The sequence below is a fragment of the Tachyglossus aculeatus genome, chromosome X4 (genome assembly GCF_015852505.1).
Source record: "Tachyglossus aculeatus isolate mTacAcu1 chromosome X4, mTacAcu1.pri, whole genome shotgun sequence".
Lineage (NCBI taxonomy): Eukaryota > Metazoa > Chordata > Mammalia > Monotremata > Tachyglossidae > Tachyglossus > Tachyglossus aculeatus.
Genome location: NC_052098.1, coordinates 26091271 through 26114057, shown reverse-complemented (window position 1 = coordinate 26114057; position 22787 = coordinate 26091271). Strand labels below are relative to the sequence as shown.

Sequence of the window (22787 nt, the reverse complement as noted above, 5' to 3'; positions counted from 1 at the left end):
TTAGCATAGTGCCTGGCACATCGTGCTTAGCAAAATACTTTTTAAAAATTCCTTTGAGTCTCTCAGCATTTTTTTGACATAAAAGAAAAACTTGAAAAATGTGAGTGCTATTCAACAAGAAGGCATCAAACAAATCGGCAACATATAGAGACAGTCCCTACCCAACAACGGGCCGTACCTTCTTTGACATACTCACTAACCACTTCCCTGCAGCAAAGGATGGGTAATCATACTTTTAAGAATTGTGTGCACCACGAAGCATTCTGTATGCCAGAGAGAACAAGTATCCCTCAGGAGGTAGTTGTGAACACACCCAAAGGGATAAATTGGCCCCTAATTTTTTAATGAATCATCATCATCAATCGTATTTATTGAGCGCTTACTGTGTGCAGAGCACCGTACTAAGCACTCGGGAAGTACAAGTTGGGAACATATAGAGACAGTCCCTACCCAACAGTGGGCTCACAGTCTAAAAGGGGGAGACAGAGAACAAAACCAAACATACTAACAAAATAAAATAAATAGAATAGATATGTACAAGTAAAATAGAGTAACAAATAAGTACAAACATATATACATAAAGGACCAGAAAATGAACCTTAAATACACTGCAAACATACCAGCCAATTATCGAAGAAAAGATTCAAGGAGTTAAACTTACAGACTAGCGTTCTGCAGTAGCTGTTTGCTTCACTTAATTGTTTTTCAAGCTCCATTTTTTCAAAGTCTGCAATCTTTAGGACAAGAGTCAATTCAGATCGAAGCCTTTCTCTAAGAGCTTCTTCTTTTTCCAATTTATTTTGTAACAGGGCAATCTCGTTCTTACATTTTAAAAGCTGAAAACAAACGTTTGATAAATTAGCAACTGGAAGGAAAATATGTTCACAACATTACTAAGTTTTTTTTTAATTAGCTTAACATAAAAATAAACATTCAACAGAAGAAACTATTTTTGTAGTACCTTTAGATAATATGATAAATTATTAACTTTCTGAAGGACTAAAAACAGCAGCAACGCAAAACTTACCATCACATTCAGATTTTGAATTTTAAAGTTTCTGCAGATCACAAACAAATCATTTATAAAGATCTCCTCAGGAAATTTTTTAAGAGTGACAAAGGGCTTCTTCACACAAACAGGTGGTGAACATATGCAATATCATCATCATCATCATCAATCGTATTTATTGAGCGCTTACTGTGTGCAGAGCACTGTACTAAGCACTTGGGAAGTACAAATTGGCAACATATAGAGACAGTCCCTATCCAACAGTGGGCTCACAGTATAAAAGGGGGAGACAAAACCAAACATACTAACAAAATAAAATAAATAGAATAGATATGCACAAGTAAAATAAATAAATAAATAAATAGAGTAATAAATATGTACAAACATATATACATATATACAGGTGCTGTGGGGAAGGGAAGGATGTAAGATGGGGGGGGGCTGAGAGGGAGACAAGTGCGAGAGGAAGGAAGGGGCTCAGTCTGGGAAGGCCTCCTGGAGGAGGTGAGCTCTCAGTAGGGCCTTGAAGGGAGGAAGAGAGCTAGCTTGGAGGATGGGCAGAGGGAGGGCATTCCAGGCCAAGGGGATGACGTGGGCCGGGGGTCGATGGCGGGACAAGCGAGAACGAGGTACGGTGAGGAGATTAGCAGCAGAGGAGCGGAGGGTGCGGGCTGGGCTGGAGAAGGAGAGAAGGGAGGTGAGGTAGGAGGGGGCGAGGTGATGGAGAGCCTTGAAGCTGAGAGTTAGGAGTTTTTGCCTGGTGCATGGGTTGATTGGTAGCCACTGGAGATTTTTAAGGAGGGGAGTAATATGCCCAGAGCGTTTCTGGACAAAGATAATCCGGGCAGCAGCATGAAGTATGGATTGAAGTGGAGAGAGACACGAGGATGGGAGATCAGAGAGAAGGCTGGTGCAGTAGTCCAGACGGGATAGGATGAGAGCTTGAATGAGCAGGGTAGCGGTTGGGATGGAGAGGAAAGGGCGGATCTTGGCAATGTTGCGGAGCTGAGACCAGCAGGTTTTGGCGACGGCTTGGATGTGAGGGGTGAATGAGAGAGCAGAGTCGAGGATGACACCAAGGTTGCGGGCTTGTGAGACGGGAAGGATGGTAGTGCCATCAACAGAGATGGGAAAGTCAGGGAGAGGGCAAGGTTTGGGAGGGAAGACAAGGAGTTCAGTCTTCGACATGTTGAGCTTTAGGTGGCGGGCAGACATCCAGATGGAGATGTCCTGAAGGCAGGAGGAGATGCAAGCCTGGAGAGACGGGGAGAGAGCAGGGGCAGAGACGTAGATCTGGGTGTCATCAGCGTAGAGATGATAGTTGAACCCGTGGGAGCGAATAAGGTCACCAAGGGAGTGCGTGTAGATCGAGAACAGAAGGGGACCAAGCACTGTACCTTGGGGAACCCCCACAGTAAGAGGATGGGAGGGGGAGGAGGAGCCTGCAAAAGAGACTGAGAATGAACGACCAGAGAGATAAGAGGAGAACCAGGAGAGGACGGAGTCTGTGAAGCCAAGGTCAGATAGCGTGTTGAGGAGAAGGGGGTGGTCCAAAGTGTCGAAGGCAGCTGAGAGGTCGAGGAGGATTAGGACAGAGTATGAGCCGTTGTTACCAATATGTTACCTCACCACAATTATCACCAAGATAGAGAGGTAGAGGCAAATTTGTAGCCCCCCTCAAATCCAGACAATTACTCTCTCCCGCTTCAAAGCCTTATGGAAGGTACATCTCCTCCAGGAGGCCTTCCCTGACTAAGCATACCTCTTTCAATCAATCGTATTTATTGAGCGCTTACTGTGTGCAGAGCACTGTACTAAGCACTTGGGAAGTACAAGTTGGCAACATATAGAGACGGTCCCTACCCAACAGTGGGCTCACAGTCTTTCCTCTTCTGCCACTCCCTTCTGCATTGCACTGATTTGCTCCCTTTGTTCTTCCCCACTCCCAGCCCCACAGCACTTATGAACATATCTGTACACAATTCTTCTGGATCCACCCTTTATTCTCCACCCAAATAGTTCCCTCCCTGGAACAAGCTGTAGTCATATAGCAGCTAGACTACTGGATCATCTTCTTTACTGGTCTCCCTACCTCCAGCCTCCCCCTTCTCCAATATAAACTACATGTTGTTGCCCAGACCATTTTCTTGGATCATCATTCAACACATGTTTTTTCATTTCTCAAAACCCTCCACTCGCTTTCCATGTCCCTTCTCATCACACCACAACTCCTCATGGTCAGCTTCAAGGCTCTCCATCAGTTCCCCCCATCTTACATATCTGCTCTCTTCAACCACTATGCTCCATCTCACACTCTTTGTTCCTCTCAAACTACCCTTCTAACTGGACCTCGCTCTCAACTCTCCCACCTCCAACCCCCCACTCATGCAGTTCCCCTGGCTTGGAACTCCCTCCTTTCCCAAATCAATCAATCAATTGTATTTATTGAGCACTTCTGTGCAGAGCACAAATCCAACAGACTTCAGCTCTTCCCATACAAATAAATGTGGTATTTTTTAAGCACTTACTATGTGCCAGGCACTTTACTAAGCGCTGGCAACCAAAGCCTTCCTTAAAATCCACCTCCTCCAACAAGCCTTCCCTTGCGCCCTAAATCATAAAAATCCTTCAACCATTGCTAGCATTTACAAATGCATTTAGAACTATCCACAGCACTTGTGTGTACATATACACACACACACACCATTTATTTTGATCAGTCTATTTGTAAGTATGGTGTATATACACAACATCCCCAAAACTGTATCAGCTCCTTGTAGAGAGGTTACATGCTGCTTCTTCCCAAGAGCTTAGAACTGTGCATTTTACCCATTGAGGTCTCAATAAATATCATTACTACTATTAAGAGATGCAGACAACGGGACAGAAAGGAGAAGAGGTCAAAAGAATAGTAAAGAAGACTTAAGGACTGAGCAGAGAAGAGAATTTCATAAAAGCAGAGGGCAAGACAAAAGAAAAGTCATGAGCTACAGGAGGCAGTGGGGCAAGATAAAGAAGGAACAGATGGTGGAGAAAAAGAGCAGAAGGAGATGATGAAGCAGAGTGCTGAGCCATTCCCCTCCACCACCATCTGCTACTGGAAAAGTTCAGACACACTAGAGGGGCAAGAGGTGGGCCAGAGCCCAGTAGGAAAATAAGGGAGGGGTGAAGTGCGGAAAGTGGAAGAGGCCAAAGGTGAGCAGGAGGGAGGTCGGGAGAGGGCAAAGAAGCCTGAAAAATGATACAATTTGATTTTGAAATGCTGCACTATAAACGTGAACAGTAATATGGTCCGGAAATGGGGCCTGAGGGAAGAGAACTAGGATATCTTGTTAGTACAAGGAACCAGATTAGAAACATTTTGATGCCTCTCACATTCCTGCTCTACTTCTCTGTCCTACACTGATCCTCAGGGACTTCAATATCCACGTGGATGCTCCTGCTGACCTCCCAGGCACCCGCTTCCTCTCACTCAACTCCGCCGACCTCACCGACTTGGACACACTCTTGATCTCATTATTTCTAGTCACTGTATAATCGCTAACCTCACCAACCCTGAAACCCCTCTCTCCAACCACGATCTCCTAATCTGTTTACCCTCCCTCAGCCCCGTTCCTTGTAACACTCCCCTCTCCCTCAACAGAGAACTCTGGTATCTAGACCCCCTCCACTTATCCCAGGTCATCATGCCCCATTTGGACTCCCTATCCAACTTCCCTTGACGTTGCACAAGTCCTCAAATCCCCCCTCTCTACTGAATTCAACTCCCCTCACTCCTCTCTCGCTCCAGGAAATGCACGTTAAAGATACATTTGACCGAAAGACAGATAAAGGAGTTGGAAGGAAGAATTACATAGGAGGGGTGGGTGGGGGGTGGCTAGCATGATAGGAGTACTGAATAAAGGGAAGATTCCAGAGACAGTGGGATTGACTGAATATTACGAAGCACATGTGCTGGGGAAACCATTAGCTATAGTTTTTAATTAAATCAGGAGAGAGTAAACTCTCCTCTAGACTAACCTCATTGCGGAGGGGGATGTGTGTGCCAACTATGTAATATTGTACCCTCCTAAGTGCGTAGTACAGTGCTCTGCACACCATAAGAATAGTAATAAAAATAATAATGACAGTAAGCACTCGATAAACACAGTTGATTGACAGAGAGGACAAGATGGTGAAAACAATGAGATGAAGAGTCATTACCCTGCCTAGTGAATAAACGAGGAAGACATTATAAACTGGAGGCTTCTCATTCTGTTAAATGCCAATTACGAAGGCACAAGGGTGTGCTGTTGAGGAGACTGGCAGATCTGACTGACAAGTGATGCATAAAATGCAGAAAGGAACAAGAAAAGAAAGAAATATTATGAGCTGTCTGGTGCATATGAGGGGAATCTTTGCTCATGTGAAGGAAGAGAGCTAGAGTGGTGCTAGCCTGAAAGCCTTTTGACAGAGTGAGCCCTGGGCATCAGAAAATGTGTAAAATTCAAAAGGCTATTAAGAGCATTCCCAAAGTTGTAAGGATTTTTGTTTGTTTTTAAGGTATTTGTTAAGTACTTATTATGTGCCAGGCATTGTACTAAGTGCTGGGGTAGATGCAAGCTAGCCAGGTTGGATACAGTCCATGTCCCACATGGGCTCCCTTTTTACAGATGAGGTAACTGAGGCCCAGAGAAGTTAAGTGATTTGTTCAAAGTCACAAAGCAGACAAGTGATGGTGCCAGGATTAGAACCCAGGTCCTAACTCCTCTGACGCCTAGATCTGTGCTCTTTCCTAGGCCACACTGCTTCTTCAAGTTGGAGAATCTTGAGAAGAAACTAAGACTAGGAGGGGCCTGGGACAGCTTGGGCAACAGCACTTTAACCTCAGGTGTTCAATGCCACCATAAATCCTTTCATGTGTAAAAGGGAGGATGAAAGGATAACATGCCAGATAGAGTAGTGGTATTCATGTTTATTAAGCACTTACTGTGTGAGGACACTGTACTAAGTGCTGGCAAAAAAAAAAATGCACAGGGGAGAAACATGGTCCTTGACCCTCCAAGGAGCTCACTAATATTGCCCTACGTTAGAACAGTGCTTGGCACATAGTAAGCACTTAATAAATACCGTCATTATTAATAAAAACAGAAGGACCTGTCAAGTTGCAAAAGATATTTTTTGCATACTGGGTGCAAAAGACAGACTGTATGATGTGTTTAAATTCAGGAACCATGAACTGGCAGAAGAGAAAAGCTGCTTGAGCAGCAGCCTGGCCTAGTGGCAAGAGCATGGGCTCGGGAGTCAGAGGTCATGGGTTCTAACACGGCTCCGACACTTGTTTGCTGAATTACCTCATCTGTAAAATGGGGATTGAGACTATGAGCCCCATGTGGGACAACCTGATTACCTTATATTTACCCCAGCGCTTAGAACAGTGTTTGGCATATAGTAAGCACTTAACAAATACCATAATAATAATAATTATTATTATTATTATTAAAGAGTGATATTTTATGTGAAAGTGGGAATGTGGAGTTTTTGGAGATCAGAGAATGGGTTAGGAGCAATAGCGGATGAGCAGAAAAGTCACCTGGACTAAAGGCAGGAGATATATTTTAAAATATACCATTGCTCTTATGAATAGAGCTTGTAGGAAGATTTTTGTAAAGCCCAAAGTAAAAAAAAATTGTATTAGAGCCTTCGAAAATGCTCTCAGAACCAGAATATTGAGGTTCTCATATTAGCCCATCAGCTACTTCCTGCTTCACCTTTACGGTTGGACAATCCCTTTCACTTATCCCCTACCCTCATCTATGCCTTTTGACCATCTTATTCATCTTCCGTCTGTCTTCCTTAACGTCCAGCTGACTTCACCTGCAGCCTGTCCTGACATCTGTCCACCTGACCACATCAGTCTATGTGAGAGAACGACACAACAGACAGATTCCCCCTGCCCTTAATGAGCTCATAGACACACATAAACTACACCACCAACTGCCATCTTCTTGGAGCATGAAGGACAACCATTCCACAACACCCTTAAGACATATGAATGGCTAAATACTGATAAAGAAATCATAATACAAAATGTGCAAAAAAATCCAGTTGTACTTTTCATTTTTGATTTAGGATTAAAATCACTTACCTCTATATTGCACTCATAATTAGAACACATTTTGCCTCTTTTTTTGTCCTTTGACATTTCTCAGGTGTGTTGTGATGTCCAAATAGAATAACTGCTTTTATGTATTAACTTTCATCGGGGACATTCTCCTATCTGTAAAATGAAATGACAATCAGCTTCCATTATTTTTCATACTACTATTAAACCCTTTTATTCTCTATGCAAATGGAGATACAGGCTCTGCATAAACAAATCCGTGGAGGTTTCCGTGCCGTCCACCACCACTTAGAGCCGCAGCCTGGGGGAGAAGCTCTCAGAAGCAGGTTTTTTAGGGATACAAATGGACCAAAGCCCTCAAACTTGTCCTCCTCAGGGATCCTGAAGTCTATCCAGATGTTCCAGGAAGGTCTCGACTGGCAGTCTCCATCCAAAAGGCCTGACATGACTCTGGAACAATATCCCAGACTTCTGGCAGGCCTAATAATAATAATGGTACTTGTTAAGCACTTACTATGTGACGAGCACTGTTCTAAGCACTGGGGTAGATACATGTTAATCAGGTCAGACACAGTTCCTGTCCCGCATGGGGCTCACACTCTTATTCCCATTTTAACTGAGGCCCAGAGAAATTAAGAGGTGGCATTTGTTAAGTGCTTACTACATATCAAGCACTATCCTAAGCGCTGGGGTAGATACAAGATAATCAGGGTTGGACACAGGCCCTGTCCCTCATTTGGCTCACAGTCTAATTAGGAGAGTGAACAGGCCTAGTGGCATTAAAGTGAAGCAGTGTGGCCTAGTGGAAAGAGCAAAGGCTGGGAGTCTGTGACCTTGGACCAGGCGCTACTTCTCTGTGCCTCAGTTCTCTCATCTGTAAAATGCGGATTAAAATTCTGAGCCCCATGTGGTACAGGGACTGTGTCCAACCTGCTCAGCTTGTATCTACTTTAGCATTTAGTACAGTGCCTGGCACATAGTAAGTGCTTAACAAATACCATTTTTTTAAAAAAAACAACTCGAGTAGATTTATTTTGCTTCTGTTGTACTTTCCCAAGCTCTTACTACAGAGCACTGCATGCAGTAGATATCGAATAAATACAATTCCTATTCAAGGCCTCTCTGGCCAGGCCATTGCATACCCCAGTAAAACAGCTACAAGTCAGCCAGGTTGCTACAGAAAGCAGAGTTGAGAGATAGGGAGGGGAAAATGCACTCCACTAATGTATCTTTTCGGCTTCTTCGATAAGGCTTTTGTTTAGTGTGAAAGTGGGTCTTCATTTTAAAGACATCAGGGCTCTCCTTCGGGAGGCCTTCCCTGAATAAGCCCTCATTTCCCCTACCTGTCCCTCTTCTGTATCACCTATGCACTCTGATCTGTACCCCATAAGCACTTGATATTTGCCCCACAGCACTTACATGCATATCGTTACATTCTGCCATTTTCCCTACCAGTAATTTATTTCAATGCCTGCCTCCTCTTCTAGATTGTAAGCTCCTTGTGGACAGCCATCGCGTCTACTCTTTTGTACTGTACTTCCCCAAGTGCTTAGTACAGTGCTCTGCACACAGTACGTGCTCCATAAATACCATTGATTGATTCCGCCTATTCTTCCCCTTCTCTTCTAATAATAATAATAATAATGGTATTTGTTAAGCGCTTACTATGTACAAAGCACTGTTCTAAGCACTGGGGAGGTTACAAGGTGATCAGGTTGTCCCACGGGGGGCTCACAGCTGTAATCCCCATTTTACAGATGAGGTAACTGAGGCACAGAGAAGTTAAGTGACTTGTCCAAAGTCACACAGCTGACAGTTGGCAGAGCCGGGATTTGAACCCATGACCTCTGACTCCAAAGCCCGTGCTCTTTCCACTGAGCCATGCTGTACTTGTCCTCCCACTCACATTCTCCCATTCTTCTCCTCCTGCCTCCCCATATCTCTAAGTTAATATTGTCCCCCCATTTAATAAATGAAATAATATTTCATTTGACCATAATATTTGACCAATGTTACCCATAATGCATCAATATCAGAGTGAAGAATTAAACACAAAGCAGTGTTTCAATACACTGCTAAAACTGGATCCCTCACCCAAATCCTGCCTCGGGCTTGGAACCCCCTTCCCCCTCCTTCAAAGCCTTATTAAAGCCACATCTCCCCCAAAAGACCTTCCCTGACTAAGCCCCCCTTTCCGCTTCTCTTACTCCCTTCTGTGTTGCCCTTACTAGCTTCCTTTTTGTTCTTCCCCCACTCCAAGCCCCACAGCTCTTATGTACATATCTGGATTTATTTATATTCACATTTATCCCCCCTCATTGTGGGCAGGGAACATGCCTGTTCATTGTTGTAGTGTACTCTCCCAAGCGCTTGGTACAGTGCTCTGCACACAGTAAGTGCTCAACAAATATGATTGATTGAATGAATAAATACCATTGATTGATAAAACTGTAGATAATAATAATAATTGTGGTATTTGTTAGGCGCTTACTATGTGCAAAGCACTGTTCTAAGCACTGGAGAGGATACAAGGTGATCAGGTTGTCCCATGGGGGGCTCACAATCTTCATCCCCATTATCTTGTAACAAAAATGAAGCATTATAGTCATTCATTCAATCATATCTATTGAGTTTTTACTGGATGCAGAGCACTGTACTAAGTGCTTGGGGGAGCACAGTACAACAGTAAAAAGACCCATTCCCTTACTGCACGCACAGCGCTGTACTAAGCACTTGGGAGAATACAACAGAATTGGCAGACACATTCTCTGCCCACAGTGAGCTTACAGTCTAGAGGTGGAGACAGATACTAATATAAATTACAGCTATGCACATACATGCTGTGGGGCTGATGGGGGGGTAGTGGGGGGTGGATACCAAGAGCTCAAGTGCACAAAGGATGCAGAAGGGAGAGGGGGCTTGATTGGGGAAGGCCTCTTGAGGAAGCTGTGTCCTTAATAAGGTTTTTGAAAGTGGTCTGGCATACATGGAAGGGGAGGGAGTTCCAAGCCAGAGGGAGGACGGGTGAGTGTCGGCAGCGAGGTAGATGAGATGGGGCACAGTGAATAATCTGGCACTAAAGGAGCTAAGTGTGCAAGATGAGCTGTAGGCAATCACTGAGGCAAGGTAGGAGGGGGCAAGGTGATTGCACGCTTTAAAGCCGATGGTAAGGAGTTTCAGTTTGATACGGCGATGGATGGGCAACCACTGGAAGTTCTTGAAGAGTAGGCAAACATGGACTGAACGTTTTAGTAGCAAAATAATCCAGGTAGCAGAGTAAAATATGGACTGGAGTGGGGAGAGACAGGAGGCGGGGAGGTCAATGAAGAGGCAGATGCGGTAGTCGAGGCAGGATAGGATAAGTGCTTTGATCTAAAATAACTACTAGTGTAAGGGACATATAACCAATTCTCCAGGTATTCATTGTAATAAAAAAACCCAACAGATGTTTAAAAAAAAATATAGTCTCCTTTATGATAATGACCATTTGCTGGACACAACAACAGTACTTCTATTACTACACTTCCTTTGGGTATTGTTACTATGGGAACTATCCCTCAAAGAATCCGTAGAAAGGACGTAAAAAGAACTCAAAGACACACAAAAAGACAATTAATAAATGAACTGCTGAGATCTTTAAAATGTACATTACATTAATTATTCAGTATACGCCTGTCAGCTGTCTATACGCAATTTTGAAGAAATGAGTAAAGGGCGTGAAACTGTCAACACTTCCTTGGGAAGTGAGCAGTGTTGTAAATATTCGAAGTGAGTTCTGAAGGAGGAGGAAAAGTATGATAGGTTCTAACTTGAATTAGTAACACTGAGTCAACAAAGAAAAAAGATTTCTTGCACCTATGAATGGATATACATAAACCAAAAAACATACACTCATGTGTGGAAGTTAGGAATCATTAAGACCTTGAATACAGTGCCTTTTCAAAGGCACTTTCACATCAATTATTTTATTTGATCCTCAAAACATCACTGAAAAATAGGGAGGTACATTACCCCTCTGTGAAGCTGAAGAAACTGAGGCACATAGAGAAGCAGCATGGCCTAGTGGAAAGAGCATGCCCTTGGGAGTCAGAGACCCTAGATTCTAATCCTTCTTCTGCCACTTACCTGCTGTGTGACCTTGGGCAAACCCCTTAACTTCTCTGTGCCTCCGCTCCCTCATCTGCAAAATGTGGATTCAGTACCCGTTCTCCCTTCTAGACTGTGACCCCTTTGTGGGATCTATCTTGTATCTACCCCAATGCTTAATAGAGTGCTTGAGACATAGTAAGGAATGAAATACAACAATTATTATTATCACAAAAAAGTTAAGCAACTTGCCCACGGTCACACAACTAGAGAAGTAGCGTGGCCTAGTGGATAGAGCATGGTCCCGGGAGTCAGAAGGACCTGGGTTCTAATCCCGGCTCCACCACTTGTCTGCTGTATGACCTTGGGCAAGTCACTTAACTTCCCTCTACCTCAGTTACCCCCTCTGGAAAATGGGGATTAAGACTGAGCCCCACATGAGACAAGGATTGTGTATAACCTGACTGGTTTGTGTCTACCCCAGCACTTAGTACAGTGCCTGGCCCATAGTAATCACTTAACAAATACTATTACCTTAAAAAAAGGAAAACTACTGGCCAATAAAACCCAGGACGCAGGAATCGATCTCCCATCCTCCTGTCTCTCCCCGCTTCAGTCTATACTTCACGCTGCTGCCCGGCTCATCTTTGTGCAGAAACGCTCTGGGCATGCTACTCCTCTCCTCAAAAATCTCCAGTGGCTACCAGTCAACCTACGCATCATGCAAAAACTCTTCACTCTCGGCTTTAAGGCTGTCCATCACCTCGCCCCCTCCTACCTCACCTCCCTTCTCTCCTTCTACAGCCCAGCCCGCACCCTCCGCTCCTCTGCCGCTAGCCTCCTCACTGTACCTCGTTCTCACCTGTCCCGCTGTCGACCCCCGGCCCACGTCATCCCCCTGGCCTGGAATGCCCTCCCTCCACACATCCGCCAAGCTAGCTCTCTTCCTCCCTTCAAGGTCCTGCTGAGAGCTCACCTCCTCCAGGAGGCCTTCCCAGACTGAGCCCCCTCCTTCCTCTCCCCCTCCTCCCCCTCTCTATCCCCTCTGCCTTACCTCCTTCCCTTCCTCACAGCACCTGTATATGTTTGTACATATTTATTACTCTATTTATTTTACATGTGCATATCTATTCTATTTATTTTATTTTGTTAACATGTTTGGCTTTGTTCTCTGTCTCCCCCTTCTAGACTGTGAGCCCACTGTTAGGTAGGGACCGTCTCTATATGTTGCCAACTTGTACTTCCCAAGTGCTTAGTACAGTGCCCTGCACACAGTAAGCACTCAATAAATACAATTGATTGATTGAATAGGAGAGGAGAAAGGGGGGGCTCAGTCTAGGAAGGCCTTCTGGTGGAGGTGAGCTCTCAGTAGGGCTTTGAAGGGAGGAAGAGGGCTAGTGTGGCGGATGCGTGTGAAAGCTCTCTTCCTGAATCCTGCAAGGAAAGGACCCAGGATTTTCTGCACTGGCTGAAGATGTGGGGAACAAATATGAGGGTTATTATGCTTATCAGGATCCAGCATGACACAAGGCAAACTGGGTATAAATGCTATATGTATGGGAGAGAGTTGAGCTTGTTTGAGTTTGGGGACTTCATGACCCCTGAAGACTGAAGCTTCCTGAAACATGAGTTCTTTCTGGATGAGAAACAAAACTTACCGAACCCCATCCACAACAACTGCCTGATGAATTTGAGGTTTGGGGTAGCTGATGGATAAGGAGAGGGGTTCTTGGAGTAGGTAGCCAAGGGAATTTCCCAACAACAGTGATAATTTCTAGAAGAGGAAGGTCACTGAAACAGGGAATAACAACAATAATTCTGGTATTTGTTAAGCACTCCCTATGTCCCAAGCTCCAAACCAAGCCTGGGATTGATAGAAGATAATCAGGTCAAAGGAAGGGATATAATTGGTAGCAAGAATGTATATAACACCAAAGGAATCGGATGGAGGGCGGGGAGAGATATAAGCTAGGAGAGAAAGTGCCCAGAAAGGCGTTTATGTTGACAGTGTGTTCAAACAAGTGGGCAAAAAGGGAATCCATAGAATGACCGTACACAATTTAAATTTCATGAAATAGGAAAATAAATTCTTCAATGAAGATTGTTTAATTAAGTGGCCCTGTGGAAATAGTACGGGCCTTGGGAGTCAGAGGACCTGGGTTCTAATCCTGGCTCTGCCACTTGCCTCCAGTGAGACCTTGGGCAAGTCACCCCACATCTCTGTGCCTCAGTTTCCTCAAATGTAAGATGGAGATTCAATACTGTACTCTCTCCTACATAGACTGTAGGCTCCGTGGGGCATAGTTGCATCTATCCCAGTGCTTGCAAAAGCACTTGACACATAGTAAGCACGTAACACATACCATAAAAAAATCAAGTATCTAAATGTAAGACAGTTATGAACATTCTCTGTTCATATTATGTTCAGTTATGAACATTCTCGTCGACCCCCGGCCCACGTCATCCCTCTGGCCTGGAATGCCCTCCCTTCCCACATCCACCAAGCTAGCTCTCTTCCTCCCTTCAAGGCCCTACTGAGAGTTCACCTCCTCCAGGAGGCCTTCCCAGACTGAGCCCCCTCCTTCCTCTCCCCCTCCTCCCCCTCTCCATCCCCCCCACCTTACCTCCTTCCCTTCCCCACAGCACCTGTATATATGTATATATGTTTGTTCGTATTTATTACTCTATTTATTTATTTATTTTACTTGTACATATCTATTCGATTTATTTTATTTTGTTAATATGCTTGGTTTTGTTCTCTGTCTCCCCCTTCTAGACTGTGAGCCCACTGTTGGGTAGGGACCGTCTCTATATGTTGCCAACTTGTACTTCCCAAGCACTTAGTACAGTGCTCTGCACACAGTAAGTGCTCAATAAATACGACTGATTGATTCTCAGTCCTTGAAGTACTATACACTGTCCTGTAAAAATAGAGGTAGTGATAGCTGAAAAAGTCGTTTCCTACTCATGCATTCAGAAGCACCTAATTGCTAAGCCCTATAATTTTCAAACTGATAACTATTGCTATGAAAAAACAGAGTATCTCCTCAACAATATTTCTCAATTAAAAGAGTAGATTTGAGACTTACCTTATAATTCGCCATGTTACAATTAGGTGGATAATTTACATACACAATAATACTGTTCAGCTCTTTCTAAGTAATACTTTGCCGACACTATAATCATAAACAGATAAAGAATAGTTAGTTTTAGATCTTTGAATTTACAAATGAGACAGATTCACGAAAACCTACAAAACAGAAAGATTCAGATCAGATTTTTTCTTCTTAAATCATAGCATTTATAGGGGAGACTATGCTCCCTTACAATCTAGCTACAGGGTTGGGGGCTGTACCTCAATCCCCTATCCTTCCCGCAACCGTCTGTATCTGTCTTACCACAGTGTTTGGAACATCGAAAGCATTTAATAAATAGCATAATTATTATGTGGAAACCTGGAACAATAATACATAGTAATTAACTATGGTATTTGTTATCAATCAATCAATCGTATTTATTGAGCGCTTACTGTGTGCAGAACACTGTACTAAGCGCTTGGGAAGTACAAGTTGGCAACATATAGAGACAGTCCCTACCCAAGAGTGGGCTCACAGTCTAGAAGGGGGAGACAGAGAACAAAACCAAACATATTAACAAAATAAAATAAATAATAGATATGTACAAGTAAAATAGAGTAATAAATCTGTACAAACATATATACGTATATACAGGTGCTGTGGGGAAGGGAAGGAGGTAAGACGGGGGGATGGAGAGGGGGACGGGGGGAGAGGAAGGAGGGGGCTCAGTCTGGGAAGGCTGTTAAGCACTTACTATGTGCAGGGCACTGTGCTAAGCGCTGGGATGGATACAAGCAAATCTGGTTAGACACAGTCCCTGTCCCACTTTGGGGGCACGGTCTTAATCCCCATTTAACAGATGAGGTAACTGAGGCCCAGAGAAGTAAAGTGACTTGCCCAAGGCCACAAAGCAGACAAGTCGCAGAGCCCGGATTAGAGCGCATGACCTTGTGCCAAGGCCAGGCACACAACTGTAGCAGTATTTTGTTCCAGCTCAGAGATTTTTTTATTAGCAGAGCTGTAGGCCTGTTGAACCTTGGCTTCACTGACACTGTCCTTCCCTAGTTCTCCTATCTTTCTGGCCGCTCATTCTCAGTCTCTTTTGCAGGCTCCTCCTAACCGTGGGGGCCCCTGAAGTTTCAATTCTGGGTCCCCTATCCTCCACCTCCACCCACTCCCTTGGAGAACTCAACCGCTCATATAGCTTCAGCTACTGCCTCTATTTGGATGATACCCAAATCTACATCTCCAGCCCTGATCTCTCTCCCTGTCTGCAGTCTCACATTTCCTCCTGCCTTCATGACATCTCTACTCAGATGTCCTCCCATCACCTGGTGCTCAACATGTCTAAAACAGAACCCCTTCTCTTCCCACCCAAGCCCTATCTTCCCCGCTGACTTTTTCATCACTGTAGAAGGCAACACCATCCTCCCCGTCTCAAAAGCCCGTAACCTGGACGTTATCCTTGACTACTCTCTGATATTCAATCCATCACTAAATCCTGTCAGTTCGACCTTCGCAATATCACTAAAATCCGCTCTTTTCCTCTCCATCCAAACTGCTACCGTATTAATCCAATCACTTATCCTGTAATCAGTAATCAGCCTTCTTGCTGACCTCCCACCCCCTGGTTTCTCCCCACTCCGGTCAACACTTCACTCTGCCGTCTGGATCATTTTTCTACAAATCATTCAGGCCATGTTTCCCCACTTCTCATAAAACTCCAGTGGTTGCCCCTCCGCATATAATAATAATAATAATAATAATAATGGCATTTGTTAAGCGCTTACTATGTGCAGAGCACTGTTCTAAGCGCTGGGGGGATACAAGGTGATCAAGTTGTCCCACGTGGGGCTCACAGTCTTAATCCCCATTTTACAGATGAGGGAACTGAGGCTCAGAGAAGTTAAGTGACTTGCCCAAGGTCACACAGCAGACATGTGGTGGAGCCGGGATTCGAACCCATGACCTCTGACTCCAAAGCCCGTGCTCTTTCCAATGAGCCACGCTCCGCATCAAACAGAAATGCCTCACCATTGGCTTCAGAGCCCTCAATCACTTTGCCCCCTCCTATCTCACCTCACTACTCTCCTACAACCCAGCCCGTACACTTCGCTCCTCTAATCATCATCATCAATCGTATTTATTGAGCGCTTACTATGTGCAGAGCACTGTACTAAGCGCTAATGGTAACCTTCTCACTGTACCTCCACCTTTTCTATCTTGCCACCAACCTCTCGCCCATGTCCTGAAAAGCCCTCCCTCCTCACATCCGACAGACAATTACTCTCTCCACCTTGAAAGCCTTTAGAGAAGCAGCATGGCACAGTGGAAAGAGCGTGGGCTTGGGAATCAGCGGTCGTGGGTCCTAATCCCAGCTCCACCACTGATCAGCTGTGTGACTTTGGGCAAGTCACTTGACTTCTCTGTACCTGGTACCTCATCTGTAAAATGGGGATGAAGACTGTGAGTCCCACATGAAGACTGTGATGACCTTGTATCTACCCCAGGGCTTAGAACAGTGCTCGGCACATAGCGCTTACATGCCATCATTATCAAAGGCACATCTCCTCCAAGAGGCCTTCCCTTACTAAGATGTTTTCCTTTTCTTCAACTCCCTTCATCACCCTGACTTGCTCCCTTTATTCATCCCCTCTCCCAGCCCCACAGCACTTATGTATATATCTATAATTTATACATATTAATGTTTGTCTCTCCCTCTAGACCGAAAAATCATTGTGGATACAGAATGTCTGTTATATTGTACTATCCCAAATATTTAGTACAGTGCTCTGCATACAGTAAGTGCTCAATATGATTGACTGACCCACGATAGACTCCTTGACAACACTACTATTCTTCCTGTCTGTTTTTCCTCCACATTATTTTCCAGAACTGCTCCTTTTTCTCCATCCAAATGGCCACTAAAGTGGTCCAGGCTCTCATCCTATCTTACTAAAATACTGGTGTCCTCTTCACTGGTTTCCCTCTTCCAGTTACGCCTCTTTGCAAGGTCTGCTGGGTGACCTTGGGCAAGTCATTTAACTTCTCTGTGCCTCAGTTACCCCATCTGTAAAATGGGGATTAAGAATCCCATGTGGGGCATGGCCCGTGTCCAACTTGATTACTTTTTATTTAATAATAATAACAATAATAATGGCATTTATTAAGCACTTACTATGTGCAAAGCACTGTTCTAAGTGCTGGGGAGGTTACAAGGTGATCAAGTTGTCCCATAGGGGACTCACAGTCCTAATCCCCATTTTACAGATTAGGTAACTGAGGCACAGAGAAGTTAAGTGACTTGCCCAAAGTCACACAACTGACAATTGGCGGAGCCTGAATTTGAACCCATGACCTCTGACTCCAAAGCCCGTGCTCCTTCCATTGAGCCACGCTGTTAGAACAGCACCTAACACATATTAATAATAATAATAATAATGTTGGTATTTAAGCACTTACTATGTGCCAAGCACTGTTCTAAGCGCTGGAGGGGGGAGGGAGATACAAGGTCATCAAGGTTGTCCCACGTAGGGCTCAGAGCCTTAATCCCCATTTTACAGATGAGGTCACTGAGGCACAGAGAAGTGAAGTGACTTGTCCAAAGTCACACAGCTGACAACTGGCAGAGCTGGGATTTGAACCCATGACCTCTGACTCCAAAGCCCGGGCTCTTTCCACTAAGCCATGCTGCTTCTCTAAGTGCTTAAATACCATAAAAAGGCTAAAAATAATCCACCCATTGCACAGAGACCAGTCTTGTAGCAAAACCCTTGGGTTCATTTCTGATTTGGAATAGGATCAGCGGAGACCCCTGGGTCATAAACGAGGAAAATCTTTTTTCCCCCTGCACTTGTGGACCCTCAGGAAACAAGTTCTAAATCTTGGAAAGAAAGGTTCGATTATCCAAATTTTTGGTTGCCCAAACCCACTAGTTCAAATACTCCATCAACAGTATTTTCTGAGGACTTACTGTGTGCAGAGCATTGTAATAATAATAATGGCATTTATTAAGCGCTTACTATGTGCAAAGCACTGTTCTAAGCGCTGAACTAGGTAAGCCCTTGAGCAGATGAGTCCATTGTGACACCATCACCATCAGAAGCTGTACGTCACAGGACAGCACAACAAAGGACAGTGTAGTCAAAGACTACAGGTACCACACCAGCCCTTTCAGCTACACACACAACACACCCACAACTTGTATGCTCAGAGCATACTTGTTGCACCCTAGTGAGCAGAAAGAGGCAATATTTGTAAAGCATTTTGATCTTCTTACCTATAAGAAATCACATATGTGGATTAGTAGTTTGCATGAGCACCTAAGGATGAGAATCTGTTTTCTTTTGGAGTCTGAACAAAACATTTCGCTCAGTCAACAACAGAATTCTGTGTACAGAATTTTAGATGTTGGGTAACATTCAAAAGCCAAATTGATCTTGTCAAAAAAAAAGAGAATGTTTCAGTAATATAAAAACAATTGAGATTAACCAAAAATGAAAAATATGACTAAGAAGTCTAATTCACAAGCCTACATTTATTTATAATTTATTACATCATGAGAGCATCCCATTTAATGTGATTGAAAATGACAGCATCCCATTTATCATTCTGTCACATCAACTTTTCCAATCGCCCAAAACATCCAACTACTATGCTAAGTCAGAACAGTCCGTTCTACTACTGTATTCAAAATACTTTTTCCCCCACACAAGATTATGGGTTTTGTAAATGCTAAAATGCCAACTCCTCATTTTCTTCCTTGCCACTCTCTCTTCCTGTAACTATTCAGTTCCAACTGTCCCTTTATACCTTATATATATATAAGGTATATATATATATTTTAAAAAATTTACTTTTCCTTCTCTTTTTACACTTTTTTCCTTTTACTTTTTTCCTTCTCTTTTTCCTTTTACTTTTCCTTCTCTTTTTACACTCTTGCCACTTCTCTTTATCAATCACTTTTTCTTGAAACCCAGATGTATCAGAACAGAAACGGTATCATACTAGGTCAGAACAATGTATATATATATATATATATATATGTATATATATATATATCTTCATGTAATGTAATGCCTCTCACCAACCTTCCTGCACTGAAGCTGAATTTAAGATGACAATATTTGTAGCCTGAAAACCACATTTAGTTGAGAATGGTACCACAGCATAGGTTTCTAAGAACTAATTTCAAACCGTGACCTTTCTTAAAGAGAAAAATGTTGGGAATATCTCCAAACATCCTTTTGGTGCCACTATCAGAGACAGAATACTGTGCTGGATGTTCACTTCAACAACCTTCCTTAGCACTTATGTTTATACATCTAATTTTAGCATTTATGTATATGTCAAGCTACATTACACATCCATTCATCCTGCCTTATTCTTGCTACCAACAATTTAAAGCATTCCTTCCCTGCTCCCACCCTTTGTAAATACTGTCTTTTCCACCTGTAGATGGTAAATTCTCTGAGTAGAGCTCATGTCTCCTATCTTTACTGCATTTTCCCAAGCACCCAGAAGATGCTCACTAAATGCTATTAACTGGAGTATTGTTCTGACCTAGTATGATACCGTTTCTGTTCTGATACATCTGGGTTTCAAGAAAAAGTGATTGATAAAGAGAAGTGACAAGAGTGTAAAAAGAGAAGGAAAAGTAAAATTTTTTTAAAAAAATAATGCCTCTCCCCCCACCCCCCGACCCCCTAGAGGGAAAACTCTCTGAAAGTAGGGGCTGCATCTATTGTACTTTCCCAAGAGCTTAGTGTAGTAGTGCTCTGAGCAAGTAAGCACTCCAATACTTACCCCACATTCATCCATTGATTACAGTAGTAAAGACTCCTTTGGGGGCAGGGAATTCGTCCAACAGCACTGTTATATTGTACTGTCCCAAGCGTTTAGTACGTTGCTCTGCACACAGTAAGCGTTCAGTAGTGCTTGACACATAATCAGCGCTTAACAAGTACCATCTTTATTAATAAATACGATTGACTGAAGTGCAAAGGGTGGCTATTGGCATTACATGACCAGTCTCTGAAGATCGTGGTTTAGTGGAAAGAGCACGGGCTTGGAAGTCAGAGGTCGTGGGTTCTAATCCCCCTCTGCCACTTGTCAGCGATGGGACTTTGGGCAAGTCACCTAACTTCTCTGTGCCTCAGTTACCTCATCTGTAAAATTGGGATCAAGACTGTGAGCCTCACGTGGGACAACCTGATTGCCTTGTAACTACTCCAGCACTTAGAATAGTGATGGTATTTTGGCACATAGTGATTAGCAAATATTATTATTATTGGTCTGGGTTTTACTACTAGAGTCGCTTGAAGGGTCTGGCCCCAATAAATCTTTCCTGTGGACAGCATCCCGCTCCTCACTCCACCCCCATTTCACCGCAGGGTAAATTAGTTCTCCTCTCACCTCCCCTTCCGCCTCATTATCATTCCCTCCTTCCTCTCTCCTCCTAAAGGGGATGGGTTTTAAGGAGGATCATAATCTGGGAGATTTGAGTATTTGTGACCATCTGAGTCACACTGATTTCTCTATTAACCTTTTTTTTTTCCTTATGTAGAGGGAGGCAGTAGGTTTCTCACTACACAAGTGTGAGCAGGAGAGAGTGAAATCGAAGCAAATGAGGATGAATTTCAAGTGGCCCAGATTGGTCTGATACCTGTTTATCTGGGGCATGAATGCCGAAGCCGAGGAAGCGTGTGTGAAAGTGATCCAGGGCTGGGGGGGGATTAGTGGAGATCTACAGAGGGCCAGGGGGGCAAGAAAGTTGAGTTTGGTGGAGCAGGTGGAAATAATCACAATTGGTATTTTCATAGAATGATTAGCTGCATTAGCCTCTAAAAAAAAAAGCTGGGCCTAAAATAGAAAAAAGTATGTGGTTTAAAGTAAACATAAACAAATTAATGGCATGTTTAACTTGCCTGGAAATCTGAATAGGAGGAGGGGCCAGAAGTTGTGGGGAAAAGGTTGAAGAACTTAGGGAAATGAAACAGGTCAATTATCTCCCTACCCAAAACAATTCTCACCCAAACAAAAACAAATTAAGCTCGGACAAGCGGCATGCCCTGGTGGATAGAGTACGGGTGTCAGAAAGACCTGGGTTCTCATAGAGAAGCAGCGTGGCACAGTGGAAAGAGCACGGGCTTTGGAGTCAGAGGTCATGGGTTCGAATTCCGACTCTGCCACATGTCTGCTGTGTGACCTCGGGCAAGTCACTTAACTTCTCTGAGTCTCAGTTACCTCATCTGTAAAATGGGGATTAAGACTGTGAGCCCCACGTGGGACAACCTGATCACTTTGTATCCCCCCAAGCGCTTAGAACAGTGCTTTGCACATAGTAAGTGCTTAACAAATGCCAACATTATTATTATTTATTATCCCAACTCTGCCACTTGTCTACTGGGTGACCTTGGACAAGTCACTAAACTTCTCTGTGCCTCAGTTGCCTTATCTGTAAAGTGGGGATTAAAGCTGTGATCCCCACGTGGGGCAGGGACTGGGCCCAACTTGATTATCTTGTATCTACCCCGGCACTTAGCACAGTGCCTGGAATATAATAAGCCTTTAACAAATACCATTAAAAACCACCAAGAAATCTGAAGCTCTCATATTTTCTACTTCATAGGCACATTTTTTTAAACAAGAGAGTTGACCCTTGCTCATTTGACTGTGTTGCCCACTTAGGCAATACAGAATTTGTGGAAATGTTTAACCTGAAGTTAGCAGCAAAGACTCTACAGCTCACACCCAATGGTGTCTAAAGTTGGGTCTGAATTTCACCACTAGAGTTACTTGAAGGGCCCCGCTTCGGTAAATCCTTCCCTCGGATTTCATTCAATCGTATTTATTGAGCACTTGCCTTGTGCAGAGCCCTGTCCTAAGCACTTGGGAGAGTACAACACAACAATAAACAGACACAATGCCTGCCCCAGCCCCACTCTCATGTCACGTCGGGGTAAATTAGTTCTCCTCACTCTTCCCCCTGCCTATCATTCCCTCCTTCCCACCCTCCATTCCTCAGGTTCGTCGTCCTCCTCTCACCTCTGTGGCTTCTGCTTCCCTTAAGACTTCGAAAGGGTCCTCGCAAGATCAAAGAATGGAATCTGCAATGACGCTGAGGCCCAGGGATGGGGGACTCCGGGAGAGACAGCGACGGGCAAACTTTAGACCTGGCAAACCAAGAAGACGATAACCCCATGAAGTGAGTCGTTGGCTGCTTATCGCTAGGCCTAAGTCTCTCTGCCCTTTCCCTAATTATGAACACATCAGGCAACGTCTCTTCCCGCCCTTACCGGTATCCTAGCAACGACCTGAAAGCTGGGCTCTGATTGGCAGAGCTAGAAGGGTTCCAACAGCCGAACAGACACCTGCTAGCGTAGTAGGGGAACAGAACCCAATCTGATCCTCATGCCAATTTATTCACTGTACAGCTGATGTCCTCTACCTCCTGCTTCTGGCCAGAAACCCCTCCCTCTTCATATCCGGCGACATTAGTCTTCATATTAGA

At 44.0% G+C, this 22787-nt stretch overlaps 1 protein-coding gene across 4 annotated transcripts in view; it reads right to left on the bottom strand.

Moving 5' to 3' along the window:
• The window catches only part of CCDC171 (coiled-coil domain containing 171), a 179676-nt gene extending 157158 nt beyond the window's left edge, over positions 1-22518 (bottom strand). For 3 of the 4 annotated variants that reach the window (XM_038769913.1, XM_038769916.1, XM_038769917.1), the window contains exons 1-4: positions 22322-22518; positions 14288-14374; positions 7137-7268; positions 662-836 (exon numbers count right to left, since the gene is read on the bottom strand). In XM_038769913.1, coding sequence (XP_038625841.1) covers positions 662-836; positions 7137-7193 — 232 coding nt within the window. In that variant the 5' untranslated portion in view covers positions 7194-7268; positions 14288-14374; positions 22322-22518. The remainder of the gene's footprint in view (positions 1-661; positions 837-7136; positions 7269-14287; positions 14375-22321) is intronic. The other variant, XM_038769915.1, reaches the window with a different exon arrangement.
• Positions 22519-22787: the final 269 nt, after the last annotated feature.